Source organism: Equus przewalskii, chromosome 28, assembly GCF_037783145.1.
Source record: "Equus przewalskii isolate Varuska chromosome 28, EquPr2, whole genome shotgun sequence".
NCBI lineage: Eukaryota > Metazoa > Chordata > Mammalia > Perissodactyla > Equidae > Equus > Equus przewalskii.
In genome coordinates, this window is record NC_091858.1 from 6409991 (window position 1) to 6431794 (window position 21804).

The 21804-nt window shown below is 39.7% G+C and overlaps 3 protein-coding genes across 46 annotated transcripts in view; 2 read left to right on the top strand and 1 right to left on the bottom strand.

Moving 5' to 3' along the window:
- NSD3 (nuclear receptor binding SET domain protein 3) overlaps positions 1–7206 on the top strand; it is a 103451-nt gene extending 96245 nt beyond the window's left edge. For all 8 annotated transcript variants that reach the window (XR_011534356.1, XR_011534357.1, XM_070598880.1 and 5 more), the window contains 2 exons: positions 633–837; positions 1258–7206. Coding sequence is in view for 6 of the 8 variants with exons in the window: in XM_070598880.1 (XP_070454981.1) it covers positions 633–837; positions 1258–1499 (447 nt within the window). In the remaining 2 variants the exon portion in view is untranslated. The remainder of the gene's footprint in view (positions 1–632; positions 838–1257) is intronic.
- Positions 451–21804, bottom strand: part of DDHD2 (DDHD domain containing 2) — a 42412-nt gene continuing 21058 nt past the window's right edge. For 6 of the 12 annotated variants that reach the window (XR_011534358.1, XR_011534360.1, XR_011534361.1 and 3 more), the window contains 2 exons: positions 17122–17229; positions 14435–16664 (listed from right to left, as the gene is read on the bottom strand). Coding sequence is in view for 6 of the 12 variants with exons in the window: in XM_070598885.1 (XP_070454986.1) it covers positions 17148–17229 (82 nt within the window). In the remaining 6 variants the exon portion in view is untranslated. Of the gene's footprint in view, positions 1477–6118; positions 9391–14434; positions 16665–17121; positions 17230–21804 lie in introns of those variants that run through there. The other 6 variants (XR_011534362.1, XM_070598886.1, XM_070598888.1 and 3 more) reach the window with 2 other exon arrangements.
- PLPP5 (phospholipid phosphatase 5) lies at positions 8371–14070 on the top strand. 26 transcript variants are annotated; one of them, XM_070598911.1, is made up of 7 exons: positions 8376–8501; positions 8708–8788; positions 9254–9344; positions 9788–9851; positions 10358–10482; positions 11163–11333; positions 12619–14070. In XM_070598911.1, the coding sequence occupies exons 2-7, from the start codon at positions 8729–8731 to the stop codon at positions 12780–12782; spliced, it is 675 nt and encodes a 224-aa protein (XP_070455012.1). In that variant the 5' UTR covers positions 8376–8501; positions 8708–8728; the 3' UTR covers positions 12783–14070. The 26 variants fall into 26 exon arrangements, with proteins under 26 accessions (XP_070455013.1, XP_070455021.1, XP_070455012.1 ...); XM_070598914.1 differs by having other exon boundaries at positions 8380–8501; positions 10358–10452; positions 11163–11342; XM_070598909.1 differs by having other exon boundaries at positions 8380–8501; positions 10358–10452; positions 12671–14070.

A 21804-nucleotide genomic window follows, 5' to 3' on the forward strand; every position in this document is an offset into this window, starting at 1 on the left:
TAACAACTGTTGCCAATCTTCCTTTTTTTTTTTTTTTAAAGCTTGGCATCTGGGCTAACAACTTGCCAATCTTGTTTTTTTTTTCCCCCTGCTTTCTTTCCCAAACCACCTCCCCGCCCCCCCCCCCCCGCCCCCGCCCAGTACATAGTTGTATATCCTAGTTGCGGGATGTAGGATGCCGCCTCAGTGTGGCCTGACGAGCGGTGCCATGTCCACGCCCTGGGCCGCCGCAGTGGAGCACGCGAACTTAACCACTCGGCCACGGAGCCAGCCCCCTTCTGATTGAATTTAAGTTAGCAAAATCCTTTTGAAAAACTTTTTTAAAAAATTCACAGTATACTAAAAACCACTGAATTATATACTTTAAAATGGCAAGTTTTATGGTATGTGAATTATATCTCAATGTCCTTGGAATTTAAAAAAAAAAAGCACCTTATTCAAAAAAATCAATGAAAATGAAGGCTTATTTTTATTATAATACTGTTATGGGATAAGTCCAACTGGTGTTTTTGGGTAATTGAACAACAGATGAATTTACATGACCGTGAGGTTGTAGGATTTTCCTTTCTGTCTAAAGCTTTATAGCTTTATACACTGTGATCATTAAAACCGTGATCCTTTTTTCCTGCCAGTCGGCGTGTGCGTCAACAACTGAAGAAAAGGCAAAAAATGCTAAGTTAAAGCAGAAGAGGCGAAAAATCAAAACAGAACCAAAGCAGATGCATGAAGATTACTGCTTTCAGTGTGGAGATGGTGGAGAGCTGGTCATGTGTGACAAAAAAGACTGTCCCAAAGCATACCACCTCCTATGCCTTAACCTGACTCAGCCACCATATGGTAAGCTACAACCTCAAGACCCTTTCTCTGACTTGCATCTTTGCCAACTGTGTGTAACTTAGAATACATTCCACTCTCCTTGGTGGAGCCGTGGACTAGGAAATGTTGAATAGAACAAACAATAGCAACAAAAATTATGCTAGTGAAAAATCTGTCTCTCTGCAAATTTGAGACACCTGTGGGCCAGCAAGGATTGGTTTCTTATTTATTATTACCATCGGTGAACAGTTAGCTCCTATGGCACTGAGTTTTGGGCAGTAGCTCACATCCATACTTAAGAGTACACCCAGACCCTTGTGTGGAGTCGTATTCAATTGAATTGAGTCTCCAATCAGAGAAGAAGGTGGGAACATGGGTTTTTCAGGGGTAATCGAGAGGCACTAAACTTGGGCTCTTTTCCCCCTTCCCACCCCACATCAGGAAAGTGGGAGTGCCCGTGGCACCAGTGCAATGAGTGCAGCAGTGCGGCTGTGTCCTTCTGCGAGTTCTGTCCGCGCTCATTTTGTAAAGATCACGAAAAGGGGTTGCTGGTTCCCTCTGCCCTGGAAGGCCGTCTCTGCTGCTCTGAACATGACCCCGTATCTCCTGTGTCTTCAGAATACTGGAGCAAGATCAAATGTAAATTGGAATCACAAGATCCTGGAGAAGAAGTAAAAGAATAAATGAGTGATGATTTCCTTTTTGTTTAAATGAAAGAAAGGAACAGCGAAAAGTCGATAGATAATACATTAGTGAAAGAGAGACTGCTGCAGTGCGTCCAGCCCTTGCCATCAGTACTGCCTGTTCAAGTGAAGATGGGCTGGGAAGCCAGTTCGTGCAGGCAGAAGCAGTTGGTGGTATCCGGGTTTTCTGTTTTGTTTTGCTGGTTTGGGGATTCTTTTGTGGAGGGTTAGATTCCCTTGGTCTTTTCTTGCCTTTTATTACACTTCAATGCCTTTGCAACTGGAAAAAAAAGATGTCTTCACTTTTAAAATAAGAACAAAGAGAAAAGAAAATTTTGTTAATGAGATAAATTTAAAGTCTAGGATGTGTTCCTTGGGTGTAAAAAGCAAAAGTAGCCATCATTCCTTTATTTATTTTCATTTTTAAAAATTTTGAGACGTGTAGTTCAGATAGTCTAGTCAGTGTGCGTGTCTTACGTAGGCGTTGGAGAAAGCCCTCTGGAAAAGGGCGCGCTGGTCTTCATGGACCTGACTGAGCAGTAGGTAGGCTAACTCCTTCCCTTCCAGGTGCCTTTCACAGTCCTGGAGAAGGGCTCTCTGGGAGTATTGAATCTGGCCGCCTGAAAACAAAATGCCTCGTGGATTTTATCTCTGTGGTCTTAAACTAGGTGGGCTTTGTGGTATGATAACTTTACCTGGAAAGGTATATAATGTGGTTTTTGGTTTTTTTGTTTTGGAGGAAAAAACAAATGGATGCACTCACTGAGTTTGACACATTTCATTGATAGTGGGTGTTTTTGATGAAGTGCGTTTATGTGGATATGAATGCATAGTTAGAATAGTCATTCCTGTTATCTTGACACACTGATAAAGGCAGCTAGAGGGAGATGAAAGGTACAGACCAAAAATTGGATCATATAAGCACTGTCTTCTGTCCAATTTAATGTAGACCTTGGTCTGACTTGGAATTATGGGCATTTTATTTCCTGTCTCTGCTTCCCTCTCCTAATCAAATATTCCCTTTGTCAACTGACCACTCAGTCATGTTTCCTGGTGAAAACTACACAAATGAATTTGAATTGTATTTGAATAGATCCTTTTGGTTTAGTTCCTAATTTAGAGGGTGAGAGGCATCCCCAAGTTCTATGTAAACAGTTTCTATTTAGCATTATCCAGTACTTAAAACTGCCCCACTGAGGAAGGGGAAGCACTTCTACAGGGTATCTAAGAACCACGCAAACACACTTCAGCTTAGGAAGCACTTAGGGAAAGCTCCCAAGAAAGCAGTGTTAGCAAAAATGGTTGGCTGTGATGCTTGGATCTCATAGATGCAAGTGTGCCAGGATGTCTGCCCACAAAATTCACTTGCTTTTAATGCTTAGGAATATGTATATTCCAGTATTCCTTATATGGAATAATTAGTAATGTCAGACATTATTGTAACACTGTACTAAGTAGAAGTCTAGGGTTAGCTCGAATGAACGTGAACTTTCTATGTGAATTCTGACTGCTTACAATTGCTGGTTACCTGGTAGCATTTCTTTTCCCTCAAGAAGTACCTAGTAACCTTATGAAGGCAGGGAGGATAGATGCTCTACCACATTCCTTCAGTTGTGTTATGTGTGTTCTTCTTTCTTACAATTTAGAGCTCTTTTCTGGAAAAAAAGCTATTTTGTGCCCCTCTCTCTCTCTTTTTTTTTTTTTTTTTTGTATGTAAATGTGCAATTATACTGGATTTTCTCTTGTAAAAAACAAAAAACACTACAATTCCTTTACTAAAGCTCCTAAACTGCCATTTGCCTGATTCCAGCAGTTAATTCTGAGGTAACTTATTGGGCCTCCAATAATTCTATTGATTAGATATGGTCCCAAAAGAAAGAGCAAAATGGAAAATGCTAGACATGTTACCAAATAGAACTGCTACAAGTAACATGAATTTACAGCTCACCGAAACACTAAACTTTGCTCTTGAGCAATTATATAGTTTGATGTCCTTTTAAAAAATAATTTAAGAAAATCTAGGTTTTCTCATACTGAAACTTTATTTTATATATGTATACGATAAATGTTTGCTTTTTTAAACTTACTAACATGAAGAATTTCCTTTAATATTCGAAATGCAGCTCTTGTTGAAACAGTATCTGACATGAAATCTTATCTCCTTGCTTTGTTTTGGACTTAGTGCTATTTAATATCTGATGACTTTTATATGGTAAGCCAGGGTATATCCTATATACTACAAATACCTTAGGTTTCAGTATTTTTATGCAGCTTCTTCATTGTGTCACATTTTGTTTCTATATCTGTAACAGAGCTCTGCTGAGATTTCTGTTATTTTGGCGGTGGGGGCTGGTGACTAGTAGGACTGCTCTGCCATCTCAGAAATCAGGGTAGAAAACAAAACAGCTAACCACAGCTCTGGAGTCTGTCCATGAGTGTGCTTCAGCGGTCTGAAAAGTGGTTTGAGTCATGCTAGTGCCAAGGAGCTCTCCTCACGCCTGCACAGCGTCACTTGTTGACCCATCTTAGAGATTTTGCAGTCGCAGGTTACGGAAGCAGAGAGAGTAAGCTGTGCTTTGTGTGTGAATGCTATACACGCACTGTGCTTGCTTTGCTTCACCAGTGAAATATTCCGAAAGACATACTGTTCACTCGGAATCTGAAGTTGCTATTTGTTAACCTTTAAATGTGTATGTGGTCAGAGCATGAGTGGTTGGTTTTTATTCTTGTCCAAAATTGAAATAACTCGAAGTAGCATAGTATAATGGTGGTATTTTCTTTAACCTCATGTTAATTCTTTGGAGGAAGAAGTGAATGTAAGATTTTTGATAATCAGCAGAAAGCTTCAGAAATTGGATGGATAACAACTAAAGCTGAGATCCTGGGAAAGCTTCCAGGCTCTGTGCAGTGGAGGGAGGGGCTGACCTGTGGCCAGTGTGAGGAATCAGGAGCGCTGCCTATCGCTGGCTAAGGGAGGGCAGATGGCCCTTCATCCCTGGAAGGCTGAGGCAGCTGGAGGAAGCGTTTCACTTCTTTAATATCTAATCAGGGCTAGAGTTAGGAGTGAGGGGGGTTTATTTTCATTTTTGTTTTATCAAGTTCCCACACTGTCTTAATTCTCAAAAATGTTCTGGCCTAGGCTATAGAATAGGCTGACTCTTAGAATCACTGAAACCTGAAGACTTCTGTGTTCAAGTCAGCAGCATGTCTAAAAACTTAACGGAACTGGGGAGAGGGAGGCAGGCTGCTCCCAGCCCCCTCTGTCACGTCCACCTGTTTGGAAACACGCCTGTAACCGAGCTGCGGAACTCCGAGGTGATCATGTAAAGGACCCTGACGCAGCGCAGGCTGTTGGACAGCTTCTCTCCTGGTTTGTGAAGCAGTTTCCTTTTTGAGTAATTTGCTGCGTGGCATGTGTTCCAGTCAGGGTCAGTCCCAGGCCGTGCGGTTTAGAAACAGATAGGCCGGCTCCACAGAATGTAATCTCTGGACTGCCCAAGATTTGTTGCTTGTCTTTCATTTCACTTTTAAATACAAAGCTGTTCCTTTACTGTTCACCTTAAAGTCAAGGTGCTGCCACATGCCGCCTTCCGACAGGATAAGAAAACAACTTGGGAAGCTTACCTTTGATGGACTTCCACATTAGGTACGATGACACCGGGAGGCTGCTTTATTGCTGGGCAGTGCAAACTAGACTGGAATTACTTCTTACAAGTCTGACGCGGCGAGCCACCCCCAAGTTGTCCACGTTGCTGCAGACATGAAGTGATCATTTGGAAGAATTTCCTTTGGCCTAGGGTCACCTAGAATTGGTCTCTGGTTATTTGTACACAAAGAGTAGAACTCGCTTCCATTTTCAGATAGGCTAGGGAATAGATGTAATCAGACAGCTTTGCCATATATTAACAGATACTGAAAAGTGGGAAATGTGTATATACGGAAATCTACCAACTTCTATCTGGGGTGGGGTATAGGGAGAAAAGGGTTATAACGGGAGGGGAGGGGGATGATGATGTTTACCGCAGGTACGAAGTAGTCACTTTAACATTGAGACCTCTGCCTCATTGAATTCAGGTTTTTTAAGTACTTGAAACTCTTCAGATTCTCCTTATTTTACAGTTATTTTTAAATTTATGAAATAGAAAGCATTGTTTTGTATACTGCTTTGAAAATAAATAGCCTAGTCTCTTATCCTCTTTGACTTGGATGAAAGGCAGAATTCTGCAAATGGGAGAGTGTTCACAGTTGATAGCTCAGATTCATGCACACATCTGAGGAAGAGACTCCTGCATGAAATACCAGCAGCATTTTTACAAATATTTCTGTCATATGTTCTTTAGTTTGTCATTTTGTCAGCTCTATCCCCAAGCACTTCTTTCCTTTTAATATATGCCTGTGTTGGAAAAACAAAAATTTGCACTTACGTTACACTCCTAAAATGCTGGGTGTAACCTGTGTGTTTCAAAAATCATTTCCGTTCTTTTTTCGTCAGTCCATTGCTTCAGTGACAAGTTCAGGTGCTTGTGGCACATATGTGTGAAGGGAGAGGAGAAGAGAATTACCTTTCCTTGGGTAGCCTCTAAAAGTTATTAACATGCAAGAAAAAGGGAAAAGATGAATAGTTGCCAAAGTCATTTATTCAGTCCTTAGTTTTTTATGTGACATTACTGCATCTGATCGGCAAGACAGTGCCCTCAGGTTCCAGTACTCCCTTCCCCACCTGTTACAGACTTCTGATACAGGCAGACGGCTCTCAGTATCCAGCAGCTTACCTAGGTAAGGTATTTACAAGGTAGTCTTGTCAGTTTAGAAGTGGACTGCATAAACTTTACTTTGTTGTCATTAATATTGCTCTTTATCTCATTTGTGCTGTCACATACCCTGTGTTAAAAAAGAAAATCATATTGCAACTGATAACCAAGATGCTAAATGATTACAACTGGCTAATAATTCTTTTTATATACAAGGGTGTGTGCATAATTGGAATTGATATGAGAATTCATTTGTATCCACTTGTGATATTGCACAACAAACACAGATACCTACAGATTCTGTTTTCATTTCCTTGTGACCTTTATCTATGATAATGACCTTTGTAGATTGGTTTTTTCTGTACTTTGTTTATCTGTAATAAACTTTGTAGATCCTGTGAAATGTTATTTTGCCTAAATCACTTGAGACTTGAGTCTTTAATAACAAAGCATCAATATTCACTAAAGTCAATCTCCTTTGAGTTTCTGTGACTTGGCTAGAACCTCTTGACACTAAGGGATTAGTGTTAATTTTCCCTGGGGATGTTCCACTAGGGCATTACTGTATAATGACTTGATGTTGCCACATAGACTTCAAGATATATGATATTTTGGGGATTTTGTTGATTGGCCTATGTTTTATTGCATAGTGTGAAACGTGTAAAACTTGGTTAACCTGTATATAGATAGCTTATTGTTGACTAGTTACAGTGTACTTAGGATTGCCTGTAATATTTAAGCTTCTTACTACTGTGTGTGCTGGTAGGAACATATAATTTTTGTACATTATATTTACTGAGATGTTACCATTTTTTATTTTACAAATACTTTGGAATTCAAATGTGTTTTTTGTTTCTGTGAGGATTAATTTGGAAAGGTTTTTAATGACATTCCACTGATTTCAGATTTTGCTTGAGATTGACTTCAATAAATTGTCCTGTATGTTCCAAATTAAACATGTGGACTTGTTCATTGCCTGTAATTCCTTGCTACAACTCACTGGGCAAGAGGCCATCAAGGGAGGGAGGGGACCTAGCACCCAGGCTTGAAATGGACAGAGAGTTAGCCATTGATGATTTTGTAATTACCGATTATAGCTTTTAGCTGTTTAACCCACCCAATATGCTATCTGACTCCCACTAGGCTCCTAAGATCTCTCTGGAGGGTGGGTCACCATGGTAATGGGTGTGTGAGCTGTTTTTCAGGAATTAGAACTCCTTGTCCACTTCAGGCCAGCTGAGACCACCAACTCATCAACTGAGCCTGCGCACATGTCCAACAGGCGACCTTTTGACCTCAAGAGGCTAAAAACTCCAACCTCAGATCATGCTAACGCTGCCATTTTGTGAACACGGGTCCTATGAAGAGGCATGAAGTCTGACTACGCTTGCGCAGATCAATTACCTCACCTCTCCTCACCTCCAATTACCGCTCTCCATGTTTCAGACCACCTTGCCTCCTATCCCAGAAATATCCTCAATATTTTTGGGGAGGCAGATTTGAGACTCATGCTCTCGCTGCCTGTCTTAGCTGCCTTGTGAGTAAACTGCTGCAATCTCGTCGTCTCTGTTTGGCTTTGTGGGTGGCACAAACGAACCTGGTTCAGTAACAGGCTGAATGACCCAATATGTCCACCCTCAGCCACTGAGGCCTGCAGCACAGCAAAGTCCTGCATGACAGCTAGGTATGTATCTTCCTTCAAAAATGCTGCTAATAAACTTGGATCCGAAAAGGTGGGGGTTTTGTTTGGTTTTCCGAGAGGAAAGGTCCCTGGAGAATGTGGCTCCTTGGTTTGGTGTGTATGAGAATATGGAGGCTGGTTGGCAAGGACACGAAGGGAGATACTCATCACTTTCATCCCATTGGTTTATGAGACCCAAAGGCGACCCGCCGGCTGGACACCGGGAGCTCGCTCATTGCTGAACCTACGGAACAGCACTACCCGCTTTTCAGTCCTTTCGCTGGGTGATGCTCTCAGAACCACGCAGAGCGGCCTCTGCCGCTTCCTGGATCGCTGACCCGGCGGCGCGAGGCGGCAGCTGAACGCCTACCCTGCGTGCAGTTCCGCCGGTGCCCGCCAGCCCGCGCTGGGGAGACCCGGTCCCGGGGGCGGCCCTCGCGTCCCGCCGCAGCGGCTGCCACGTCAGCGCGTCGCGTGTCCCTGCGCTGCGCGGGCCGGGCGGATGGGGAAGGCGGTGGCGGCCTTCAGGGCCGAGCTGGGCGTGCGGATCGCGCTGTTCGCGGCCTTCCTGTAAGCGGTTTGCGGGTCGGACCCCGGGGCCCCGGCCCCCTCGCGCACTCGGGCGCTGCGACCCATAATGAGGCGGGCAGGGCCCCGCTACCTCGGCAGGCCTGGGGCTCTCCTGGAGGGGCGGCCATCGTCCGCGGAAGCAAGCCAACGTGCCCTGCGCTTTTTGTTCCCCCTTTAGGGTAACAGAGCTTCTCCCTCCCTTCCAGAGGCTTATCCAACCGGAGGAGATGTGGCTTTACCGGAATCCGTATGTGGAAGCAGAGTATCTCCCTACCAAGCCGATGTTTGTGCGTGGAGAACCAGCCCTTTCTTCTGACCCTTAAAACTCATTACTGAGCTCAATGCCAGGAAGGGGAGGTGGCCGCTCTGGCTCCAAAATGATCTTCCTATCGCTCCTTTTGTTGGTGTGCTAGATTTTGCTTCCTCATGTTTAAGATCCACATTTGGAGAGCAAAATGTCAGACTGTTTTGGCTCAAGAGGCGTTCTGTGAGCTCTGTTCCTTAGCATGGTCTGGTCATTCAGACTGGTGGGCGATAGTGTTACTTACTGGTGGGGCTGCCTGGGGCCCAGTTCACCCACAGACAGACACTGAGACGGCTGCTTCTATGTACAGGGGAACAGTTAGGTCTGAGATGTGAGTTTTCTCACTTCCATCCCTCTTCCCTACAGGAGGTACTTTAACAACTAGTTGTGTGGCGTTGTATTTGTGCTTTGGTTTTGTTTTTTAAATCTCTGACATATTCTGGTTCAGGTCATTGCATTTCTCTCTCCACTGTCTCTGATCCTCCTGGCCAAATGTCTCAAGAAGGCAGACACGACAGACAGCAGACAAGCCTGCCTGGGTAAGAGCAAACCCCTTCTGGCTGTTGTCATCGTATCTTCTTGGTGCTGGAATGAAAAGGCAGGAGTGGTAGGGGTCAGCCACCGGATTCGTGGCCTCAGTGAGTGGAGGCCACTGAGTTCTGCATCCTAAAGTAATTATACCTCCCCTGTACCCCACTTGTTACACTGTGAGACAGAAAAATAGAACTTGGTTAACCTCACAGGTGCGCCTAAATGCACTGGATTATTTGTACCTCAAAATGTCTTCAGCCGAGTACAGAAGTTCTCCCTGTACTACAACAGAATGGTCATTGAGGGCAATTATTTTAATACTCAGCTCTGCTTGGAGCCTGACCATCCCTATCTATCTCAGAAATACCATGGCTGCTCTCTTAATGGGACAATGACCATGTCATTCCTCCCTAGGCAGATTCCACTAACAGTAAGTTTCTTTGCTTTCCAGCTGCCAGCCTTGCCCTGGCTCTGAATGGTGTCTTTACTAACACAATAAAACTGATAGTGGGGAGGTAAGTGACAAGAGTTAGCCACCCCAGTGTGTGCCTGAGCCCTTACCCCATCAGGAGAGACGGTTAACGGTACTCCACTACACATCTTTCTCTTTCTCCTTTTCTCCTTTATTCTCGGTCTGTTCTTTTCTCATGTAACACTTTCTCCCTTCCCTATACATTAGTCCTGTGGTGACGCTTGGGCTCTCTTCTCCCTGAACGGCATTTCCTACTGACAAGCACAGCAGAGCTGGTGTCCTCTAGAGCACCCCTGAAGCTGCAGCGGGGCTCGCTCTTTGCCCCAAAAAAGTAATCATGTGCTGGAATGGCTGGTTTTGTTCCAATTTAAAGTTGACCCTGGAAGTAAGGCTTTTCTCTTAGTAATGACTATCCTAATCCAGTTTCATTATTTTGCCTGGGGTACTATTTGACCAACTGTTAAGAGGATTACTGATGTCTGATACAACCAAAAAACAATTTCTGGAGCTGTAAATGACCCGTGTTCAGACCTTGCTTATTTCTTCCAGGCCACGCCCAGACTTCTTCTACCGCTGCTTCCCCGATGGGCAAGCCCATCCTGAGCTGATGTGCACAGGAGACAAGGACGTGGTGAATGAGGGCCGTAAGAGCTTCCCTAGTGGACACTCTTCCTGTATGAATACCCTGTGGACTCTACTTCTACGCTTTTTTTTTTTTAATCATTGAATTTAACCTAGGAAGTTTGTGAGGATAGGAACAGAACATCTCACCACTCTTGTTCTTGTATCTAGATATTGGAGAAGCCCCCTTCTTTAATAACCCTGGGAGTTCACAAGCCTGAGCCTCAAATATTAGGGTAAATATTCAAGGACAGAGGAGGTAGTTTACTTTCATGAGATTTGAACATTATTGTTGTATTATGTGCCTAGATTCTGCAATCTTGTACAAGTCATAAAAATATTAATCTTTACTGACGAGTTACTGTGTGTCAGGTACTCTGGAAAGCATTTTAGATTCTTACATCACTTGATACAGTAACAGCCCAAGGAAGGAGATACTATTATTTTTGATTCCCACTTATATATGAGGAAACTAAGGTACTGAGAAGTTAAGTAACCTGCCCAAAGTCATTTAGCTAGTATGCTAAAAACTATTCTCAGGGTAAATATTGTTAACTTTGGGACACAAATAAAGTCCTTCATTTTTCCTTTTGTTTCCTTCTCCCTCATAATCAATGATCTACACCAGAAGTATGCAAAAAAGGAATAAAACATGTTCGTGCCCCCTGGCCTCCTATTTGCAGATAAATGAGGAGGCTTCCTTTAAAAGAAATATATGTTTTCTCTCTTCTAGTTGCATTTGCTGGTCTGGCCTTTGCTTCCTTCTACCTGGCAGGGAAGTTACATTGCTTCACACCACAAGGCCGTGGCAAATCTTGGAGGTTCTGTGCCTTTCTGTCACCTCTACTTTTTGCAGCTGTGATTGCACTCTCTCGCACCTGTGACTACAAGCATCACTGGCAAGGTAAACAAGGTATTCATGCCATGGAAGCTTCCATGTTTCACTCCTCATTTTATGCCCAGCACCTGGTACAAAGGAGATACTCTCTAAGTGTCTGCTGAATTAATAAACAAATAAGTATGGGACGATCTGGGTTCTGTACTCAAAGAGTAAGCATTTTTAGCCATATGGAAGATGAGAAAGCACACTGTTACCTGTTAGAGAGATTAACAATGAGGAATGTCCTAATTTCTCCATTATTCTGAAGGATTGTAAGTTCAGAATAACTATATGAATTTTTTACAACAAAGTTAAAAAAAAAAAGCTCAATTTACTGTCTTAAAATCAAGTTCCCTGTCATGAAATTTCTGTTCAGAAACAAAAGTAAAATTCAACAAAACATACAATTGTAATTAAACCAAAGAAATTTAAGTAAATGATATAGTAAAATATCCAAATTACAAAATATCTTCCTAGAAAACCCACAATTCAAAAAACAAGCAGAGAGTATTGCCCTGAGATCCTTAGGAGCCCTGTTTTAAAGAATAAACCAGGGACCAGCCCCATGGCCGAGTGGTTAAGTTTGCGCGCTTCGCTTCGGCAGCCCAGGATTTCGCCGGTTCGGATCCTGGGTGCGGACATGGCACTGTTCATCAGACTATGCTGAGGTGGTGTCCCACATAGCACAACCAGAGGCACTCACAACTAGAATATACAACTATGTACTGGGGGGCTTTGGGGAGAAGAATAAAAAAAAAAAAAGAAGATTGGCAACAGTTGTTAGCTCAGGTGCCAATCTTTAAAATAAATAAACCAATTTTTTGCAGAGATGTAACTCTTGAAGAGTTTATTCCTTCCTCTAGAACTCTTTCAATGGTGAAAAAAAAAGTTGTTAATGGCATTTAGTGAAACGTCGTTATTCTTCTGAATTAAAAATATTCAATCTTATCCCACAACTAGAATGACATGCAACTAAGATATACAACTGTGTATGGGGGTGGTTTGGGGAGATAAAGCAGAGAAAAAAAAAATATTCAATCCAGTGTGCTTGGGGAAAATATTGTTATACTTACTTAACTAAAGATGTGTTTCAACTTGGTGTTTAGAGAACAACCTGATAATCATAATCCTGTAACTTGTATGATAAAACTGAGAAAGCCTAAAGAAATCATAAACCTGGAATTGAGGTTTTTTGCAACCCAAACAAGTGGAATAACCTAGAGGGCCAAGTTCTCTTTACTATGTGGTATCTAACATGATTTAAGAGCCCAATATGATTCAGAGAAGACCTCATCTCCTCTCTCTCCAGATGTACTAGTTGGATCCATGATTGGACTGACGTTTGCCTATGTCTGCTACAGGCAGTATTATCCTCCTCTCACTGACCCAGAATGCCATAAACCATTCCATGGCAGACCTGCACTTCCCACCGCACAGAAGCAGCCTGGTGATCCTCATCGTTTTGATATTTAGAAATTGGAGCTACCTCAACAGGGAAATAAGTGAATCAGCCCTTCTAACTGGACTATGCCTGAGACAAGAATTTCTGACCTGTTGACCTCTTAAGAGTTAAGTGAGGACATAAGCACATTCCACCTCCATATGATCATGCCATTCTGCCCCTACTCACAGGAATTTATCATGAGGAGTCAAGGTTCTTTTTCACTACTGTAAGCCTCACATTCTGGTAAAAAGATCTTTCAGTAGTCCTCCAACAGCGTATGAATCTGTCCATCAAATTGGTATTCCAAGACATACAGTGTTTTTACATTTAATTAAAATGCCATTCTTGGAAGGATCTTATCACAAAGAAGCCTTTACATAGCCCCACTTTATCCTAGAAATTAGAGTTATCAAAACTTAATTTCCATTTTCCGTAGCTCAAAATCTTAAAATCTAGGGCATGACCAATTAATTATTTTGACTCTGTTTACTTTCTTGGGTAATAATTCCATAGAGCCTTAAATAGGAAAATTTCCAATTCTGGCTAATTTACCACTGTCATGCATATCTTATCTAAGTCCAGCCAGATACTGCTGTCCATTTTGAACACTGTGAACATAAATGATCTGTTGAATTACTAAGTAAACACAATAAAAAACAAAATGGGCAGGAGTGGGGCTTCAGTTCTAACAAGTGATGATTACTTGTACCTCGTTTGTCCTTCACTGTGCTCATGAGCTTCTTTCCCTCCTTTCATGACTGAAGATCTGCCCAAATGCATCAACTTTGCCAACTGGCTAAAGCAGGCAAGAAAAATTAAGAAAAATAACAGATATCAATATCTGGAGGACAAATGAATCTTTTTCTGTCCCTTCTTCACAATGGGATATAAAGAACAATTACGAGACATCATCAGAACTGATGCTGTAGTACCTACAACTTTCCTTTTATTGTGATTATACTTTATTTTATTTTATTTTTTTTTTTGAGGAAGATTAGCCCCGAGCTAACATCTGCTGCCAATCCTCCTCTTTTTGCTGAGGAAGACTGGCCCTGAGCTAACATCCATGCCCATCATCCTCCACTTCATATGTGGGACGCCTACCACAGCATGGCTTGCCAAGCAGTGCCATGTCCACACCCGGGATCCAAACCAGCAAACGCTGGGCAGCCAAAGCAGAATGTGCAAACTTAACTGCTGCACCACTGGGCTAGCCCCATGATTATACTTTAAATATCACCTTGTCTTATGTATTTCTTTCTATAACATCCTTTCAATGTATCTTTTTTCTTCAGTAAATGTGATATTCAAATAAAATAGTGAATGTGCTTTTTTTTTTTTTTGGTACTTAAAGTACCATTCAAGAGCTGGAACATTTCCAAAGTAAACCACCGGAGTCCCCATCGGTCATAAGTGATTCGACTTTCTACAGTAGTGGCTGCTGTTTGTAATACCAAAGGACAGTCTTGGCATTTCCCTTATCATTGTCATGCTCTAAATTCTGAACTACATCTGCCTGTGACAACGAAAACACGAGTCAAGGGAAAAGAACTTAAATATTAGTTCTTTGCCCAAAACTTTTATTTTTTAAACTTGGTTTAGTGATATATAGGGGAAGAGAAAATGGTTATTGTATTAATTTTCTTTATTTTATGATGGATGGAGCCAGGTAAAAGTAGGCAACTGGTCAATATGGTTTTATTTCAGTATTTACTAAAGTTTTAAATATCACATAAAAAACAAACATTTCAAAAACTGCAAAATATTAGAAAGCTAATCAGTGCTATTAATCTTCCCATGCAAACGATCTCTTTTGCTGAGATAAGCAATACCAATTCTGCAGCTGGAAATATGTATAAAATGGTACTCTACGAGGGTTTAAAAATAGGTTTAGTCAAGAGATTGCACATGATACAACCAAAGTAGTGTAAATGATATACAACTAAAGGATTTAAATCAAGCTTATTACCCTGTATAATACACACCATGATAATACCACAGGTGGATAGACAAGATGTACAGCTGTTTTACAGTTATCTGCCCCTCACCACCAGAAAAGAAACATTTCTTAGTAGAAACAGTGGTTTATCTAGCTATCCAGGGTTATGCTGTTCATCTTTGGTTACAGGTAAGGACTCTTGCCTGTCCTTTGGTTTACTCTTAAATAGTACCTATTCTGCTAATATGAAGAGTAAATTTAAATTTGAAGACAACTAGGAAAAACCTTCCCCTTTAATATATATTGAATGCTACTTAATTCTCAGTAACCTTTACTTTAAACTCAGAGTTTACATAGTAAAGAAAATAAAGTATTGCCTATATCTGAAACTTCTTAGTGGCTTAGTCAGCATTAGTCTAAAAGCAGATGGACAAGGAAAGGCCAGGCTCTGACCTATACCCCAACCTTCCCTCTACCATCTCTAGAGTGACAGTCATTAACCTTCCCTTTCCTTTTCTCTCCAGAAAGGGATAAAGACCACTGCTGTCAAAGGGATGGCTTAAGTGAATGTTAAATGCCATTGCTTTAGATATCATGATACATTTACAAAAAACAAAACAGCTTCCCTGCCTATGCCACTCTATGAACAAGAGCCTGTGGAAATCTGAGAGGAGTGTAAAGGAGTATCACAAAGACAACTGCAAAGACAATGAGAAACTCTGACCACTGGGGAAGAAAATACTGCCAGCACAGTGGGGAGCAGATGCCTTGTAAAAAATTAGTCTACATTCACCCATCTTCTTCAAGGTACATCTCACTTTGCATATTCTAACACTGACTCTGCAACAGCTGTTCCTTAGCCGCTATAGGGACAGGGTTTTACTTTCAGAAGAAACATTTCCTCCTAGCCAACCCTACCTGCTCAACCAACATTGCTTGTGCCATGATCTTTTACATAAGCATTCCGGATCATGGGTACCTAAGGCAATGATGTTTAAAAAAACATTTTTAAAGAAGACACACAACACGACCTTCACCCAAGTGGATGTGGCAGGTGACTTACACAAATTCTGTTTCACCATAAATGCGCCACTAGATTTCATTTATAACCTAAGCAGTCTGTCAAGGCTATGTCATTTCAAGTTTGGCAGCTTTTGTAACTTTACCTTCAACTTAAGAACAGAAGCTATTATCAGATAACAAGTCAGATTTTATCTAGAGTTTCCTAATTTGAAGTATGATATAAAAGGGCAGGTCTAGGATATATCACATCTTGGCTTTATAAAGGTGCACCTAATGTGAACATATTGTCCACTTTAGACTCTTATAGCAGCTCAAACAGCTGTAAAAACAAGGAACAACATCAGTGATTCCTAGCAATAAATTTGTCAATCAGCTGTAAAAAGAGTAAACAATACTCTCTTCAAGCCACATTTTAGTCTTTCTTCATACAGTACTAGGAAAGAAAAGCTAACTAGAAATAATTTGCCTTTTCCATATCCACTTGGACTTAGTCTTCAAACGCAGAGAAAACCAATGAGAGGAGTGTACCCCAACATGCCTTCTGAATCTCAAGAGTCGGCTTCCAAACTAGAACCTTTTCTGAAGATAAGCAACAATCTCCTAGAAAAATTTCTACCCAATCCAAAACAAATCAAACTCTGAATAGACTTTATGCCATCTCAGTAATAAGTAATAAAGTGTGGTACCTATATACTATCATCAAAGAATTAAAGATGCAAACCACCCCCAGCTAAGAAGAAACAATGGCAAGTGTTAATATGAAGCCAGTGGTAAAAAGCAACAGGGTCTTCCCTTGCTTTTCCACTCACTCCAAAAAGGAAGATTATCTCCCAAAGACCCCAATGGTGAGTTAGCGTCAGGCAACATGCAGGAAACGACGCAGCTGAGGAGAAGAAAACCGCAGCAACAAACAGGTGGATTTTCTGGGGAAGGATCCCTCAATGTCCGTCTAGGGGAGAAAGTGGAAAAAAGGTCATCATGCAGTCACAACCAGAAAGCAACCAGGGAGAATGCCAGAGTCTAATACACAAACTTTCTAGTTATACATCTAAAAGGCTGAGTAATTTAAATCTCAACATGGACTGTAATTAAAATTATAACTGTTGCTATGGTAACTCTTAGGTAATCAGAACTCTTAAGATTCTGAGTTTAGATCCTAAAAATGACAAGTATTAATGGACCATATCACTAGCAAAACACACACACGGACCTTCTGTGAAGTAGGCTATCACACTTTTTCCCCATGAATTTTAACCAAAGTCCTTCTACAAATGAGCAATAACCTAGATCTTGGAGACAGGCAAGAGAAAAGTCTATTTCTGTACTTTGGAGCCTGAGGCTCCACAGTTCCTTATAACACATTAACATACAGGAACTACGTTGCATACATGACATTTAAAACTTACATGAAGCAGCCATAGATGGTTCATTTTTACTGTAAAGGCTGATCAAGGAAGATACCCTGGGTTTGGTAGATTTCTTTGAGGACCAGCAATACTGTATCTTCAGACTCCCTATAAAGAGAAAAAATTATGTTGTAAAAAGAAGGAACTAACCTTTGTACTAGATGCTTTACATATATTGTCTCATTTAATCTACACAACCACCATGCAAGTTCATTTTTTACTATTGCAAAAAAACCAGACTCAGAGATGACGTAATTGGCAGTAGTTTGGAATGTAACCTTCTATCAAAGAAGTCTAGCCTTATGTCTGGTAACATAAAAAAGCCAGTAGTAAATGACCAAAAACCGTTCCCTTTCCATCGAGCTCATTCTTGGGACAATATGGAAGAGCCATCCAGTAGGTCACCTTGATTTTTTAAATGTTACTTACTTTTTTAAAAAAATAATACAATCATATAGTTCAAAATTCAAGATATGAAAGGGTATAATACTAAAGTCTCCCTCCCGTCTGTTTCTTAACCACTAGTTCCCATCCTCTGACAACCAATGTTACCAATTTCTCATGCATCTTCCAGATATTATTCTGTGTGTGTATAAGCAATTACTTATATACAGTACACAAAGATATCTGATTATAAAAAATAACATTCCTGAAGGATTGCCTTAAAGATACAGATATGGCTCAACATTTCCCTGGATCCATGGTTCAACATTTTCTGGGTCATGGATCTATTTGAGAATCTAATGAAACCTATGGATTGCTCCCCAGAAAAAAATCACATATACATATATGCCCAAAATTATAAATAGAATTTCACTGGATTCATAGACTTTCTCTCCACCACAAATTACATACACAGATCTGAGGTTAAGAAATTTCTCCCATGCCACCGAGGAGGGATTAGCTAAATCAGATATTAAAATTGTGTGATCCTGGTACATAAATAAATGTATTAATAGAAAAGAATAGGAAGTTCAGAAATAGTGCTAAATACATATAGTAATTTAATATAATAAGGTTAGAATCTCAAATCTATTAGCAGTGTTGGTACAACCAGACAGCCATCTGGAAAATGACTTGGATCAATCTACGCATTATTATTAGGATAAATCTGAAGTGAAGCAAAGATTTACACGTAAAAATTAAACCATAAAATACCAAAATAAACTGTGGTAAGGAATTCTTTGGAGAGTAAGGAAGATGTAGTATGACGCAATTCCAGAAGCCAAAAAGGAAAAATCAACAAATTTGACTACATAAAAATCAAATTTTTCTACTTAGCAAAAACCAATGTATGCAACGTCAAAGACAAATGGGAAAAAGTATTTGCAACTCACTTCACAGACAAATAAATAAAACAAGACCAACATTTCAATATAAAGAATAAAGGGTATAGGTAATTCACAGCAAAGAATATAGAAATGGCCCTTAAATGTATGTCAAGATGCTCAACTTTATTCATAATAAGAGGAACTCAGTATTTTTTTAGTAAAAGGCAAAAATTTATTCGATCTAAAGAGAAATAGGAGCATAGGAGGAATGCAACTTAAAACTACAGTGTGCGCGATACGTACACCAAGAACTACAAAACAGTGTTTAAAGAAAACCAAATACACTGAGAGAGATTACGTCCATGGATCAGAAGACTGAGTATTATTAAGATGCCAATCTCCCCAAATTGATCTATAGATAAAATACAATCACAATCAAAATCCCAGAAAGCTTTTTGGTTGAAATTAACAAGCTCATTCTGAAACATACATGGAAATGCAAAGGACCAACAATAGCTAAAATAAATTTGAACATGAATAATAAAGTTAGAAGATTCACAATACCTGATTTCAAGACTTATAAAGCTACAGTAATCAAGACAGTGTTTTACCGGCATAAAGACAGACAAATAGATCAATGGAACAAAGCAATTCAATGGTTTCTCCATCTGGATAAACTTTTCAACGAATGTTGCTAGAACAACTGGATACCATATGCAAAACAATGAATCTCAATTCTTATCTCGCACCATATTAAAAAAATTAACTCAATCAAAATGGATCATAGACCTAAATATAAAAGCTAAAACGATACAACTTCCAGAATACAGGAGAAATCTTAACGACTTTGGAATTTGGCAAAGATTTCTTAAATATGTCAAAAAAGCACAAACATCAATAAACCGGACTTCATCAAAATCAAAAACTTTTGCTCTTCAAGACATACTGCTAGAAAAATGAAAAACAAACCACATCCTAAGAAAAAAACACATATGTGAAAAGGACTTGTAACTAGAATAAACTCTTGCAACTTAATAAGACAATCCAATTTTTTAAAGGGGCAAAAGATTTGAACAGATAATTCAGCAAAGAAGTATTGATAGCAAACACACGAAAATATGCTCAACATCATTAGGAAAATGCAAATTAAAACCATACATGAGGTGCCATTACAATCCATTTAGAAAGGTTACGAGACAAATCCTAAGACTGATCACACCAAGTGTTTTCAAGGATATGGAGCAATCAGAACTCTCAAACACTGCTGAAGGGAATGGAAAATGCTGGCAGGAAAAGAGTTTGGCAATTTCTTTTAAAAATACTCTAACCATATGACACCCAGCCATTCCACTCCTAGCTACTTACCCAAGAGAAATTAAAGAATATGTCCATACAAAGTCTTGTACATGAATGTTCACAGCAGTTTTATTTGTAATTAGCCAAAAACTGGAAACAACTCTAATGTCCATCAACAGTGAATGGATAAACAAATTGTGGCATGTTCATATGACGGAATATTACTCAGCAATAAAAAGGAGAGAACTACTGGTACACACAACAACATGGATGAATGCAAGAAGCCATACAAAAAAAGACTATATAGTATGATTCCATTTATATAAAAGTCATATGCAAACTAATCTATAGTGACTGAAGCAGATCAGTGGTTCTCTGGAGATTGAGACTGGGGGGAGGAGTAAAGGAGAGAAGAATTAAGGGCACAAGGAAACTTTTGGGGTTGATGAATATGTTCACTAATTTGATTGTGGTGATGGTTTCACAGATGTATATGTCAAAACTCATCAAATTTGTACACTTTATGCGGTTTATTGTACATAAATTATGCCTCAAAAACTGTATGTATAAAATATATATATACATTACAGTGAGGGACCATTTTCACCCTACAGATTGGCAAAGATTTAAAAAGTTGATAGACCTGTGTTGGAAAAGCTGTGGAGAAACAGACACTCTCATACATTACTGGTGAGAGCGTGGAACAACCTCTACTTGGCAATAATTATCAAATATTACAAACATATGTATCCTTTATGCCAGCAATTCCAATTCTAAGTATTTGCAGACACACTCATGAATAGGTGAAATGACATAAGGTGTGTAAAGAGCAAGAGGATAGAAACCTACAGACTCATCAGTAGGGGGCTAGTTAAATAAATTATGGTACATTCATACGGCAGAATCCTTTGCAGCTAAAAAAGAATGAGGCAATTCTTTATATATGATAGGCAAAAAAACTCCGAGACATATTAGTAGAGAAACCAAAGTATAGAACAATGCCTATAATATGCTACTATCTGGATTTGTTAAAGTAGAAAAATAATACCCACACCCTCACACCTGTATTATGTATGCATAAAACAGATCTCTGGAAGAAATTTTAAGAAGCATGTTAGTTGCATATGGGGAGGGAACAAGTTAACGGTACAAAATGGAAGTCTGGCTTTTCATTATTTGTCTTTCTTTGAATTCTGAACCACATGAATGTATTGCCCACTCGGAAATTTTTTTAGAATGCCTTTTTCAGATTTCTATCAAGCCACATCAGCAAAGATCATTCTTAGGAAGTATTATTTTGGCCCCTTATAGGTTTGCTTTTACTGAGTGGCACTTTCATATTATGTCATATCCTCTACTGTATTTATTATATAGAGATGATATTAATTACATAAATAACAATCCCCTCATCAGGATTCAATAGAAAAATTCCTCTCAGGACTCTAAAGCATGCATTTTTTGAACACTTATCCCCGACCCATCTTATTTTTCTAGCTTTATTTTCCTTTAGTTCAATTTCTTTAGTGATTATGTTCTATTCTGCTATATGAATTTCAATAAGCACCATTAATCTATTCTACAAAACATCAGATAATTAATTCTATTTAAAAATAATTCTGATGAGTAAGTCCTGAGGATCTAATGTACAGCATGGTGACTACAGTTAACAATACAGCATTATATACTTAAAAGTTGCTAAGAGAGCAGATCTTAAATGTTATCACTATTAAAAAAACGGTAATTATGTGAGGTGATAGAGGTGTTAACTAACCCTACTGCAGTAATCATTTCACAATATATACATGGATCAAATCATCACAGTGTACATCTTAAATTTACACAATGTTATGTCAATTATATCTCAATAAATCTGGAATAAATTTTAATATTAAAAATTTAAACGTTAAAATAAAAAAGTTTGATCTAGCTACTGTAAATACTTTTGAATGAGTTTCTTAAAATACTTTCTGCAATAGTAATGTATTTATTCCAGTTGATTCATATGTAGCCATGATGTCCCACCAATGGCCAAAGGACACACTTTTAAGATTAAGTTAAGCTAACTGAACTCCCAGGTGCTGCCATCATTAGCCCCAGGCTCCACCCAACTGCCAAA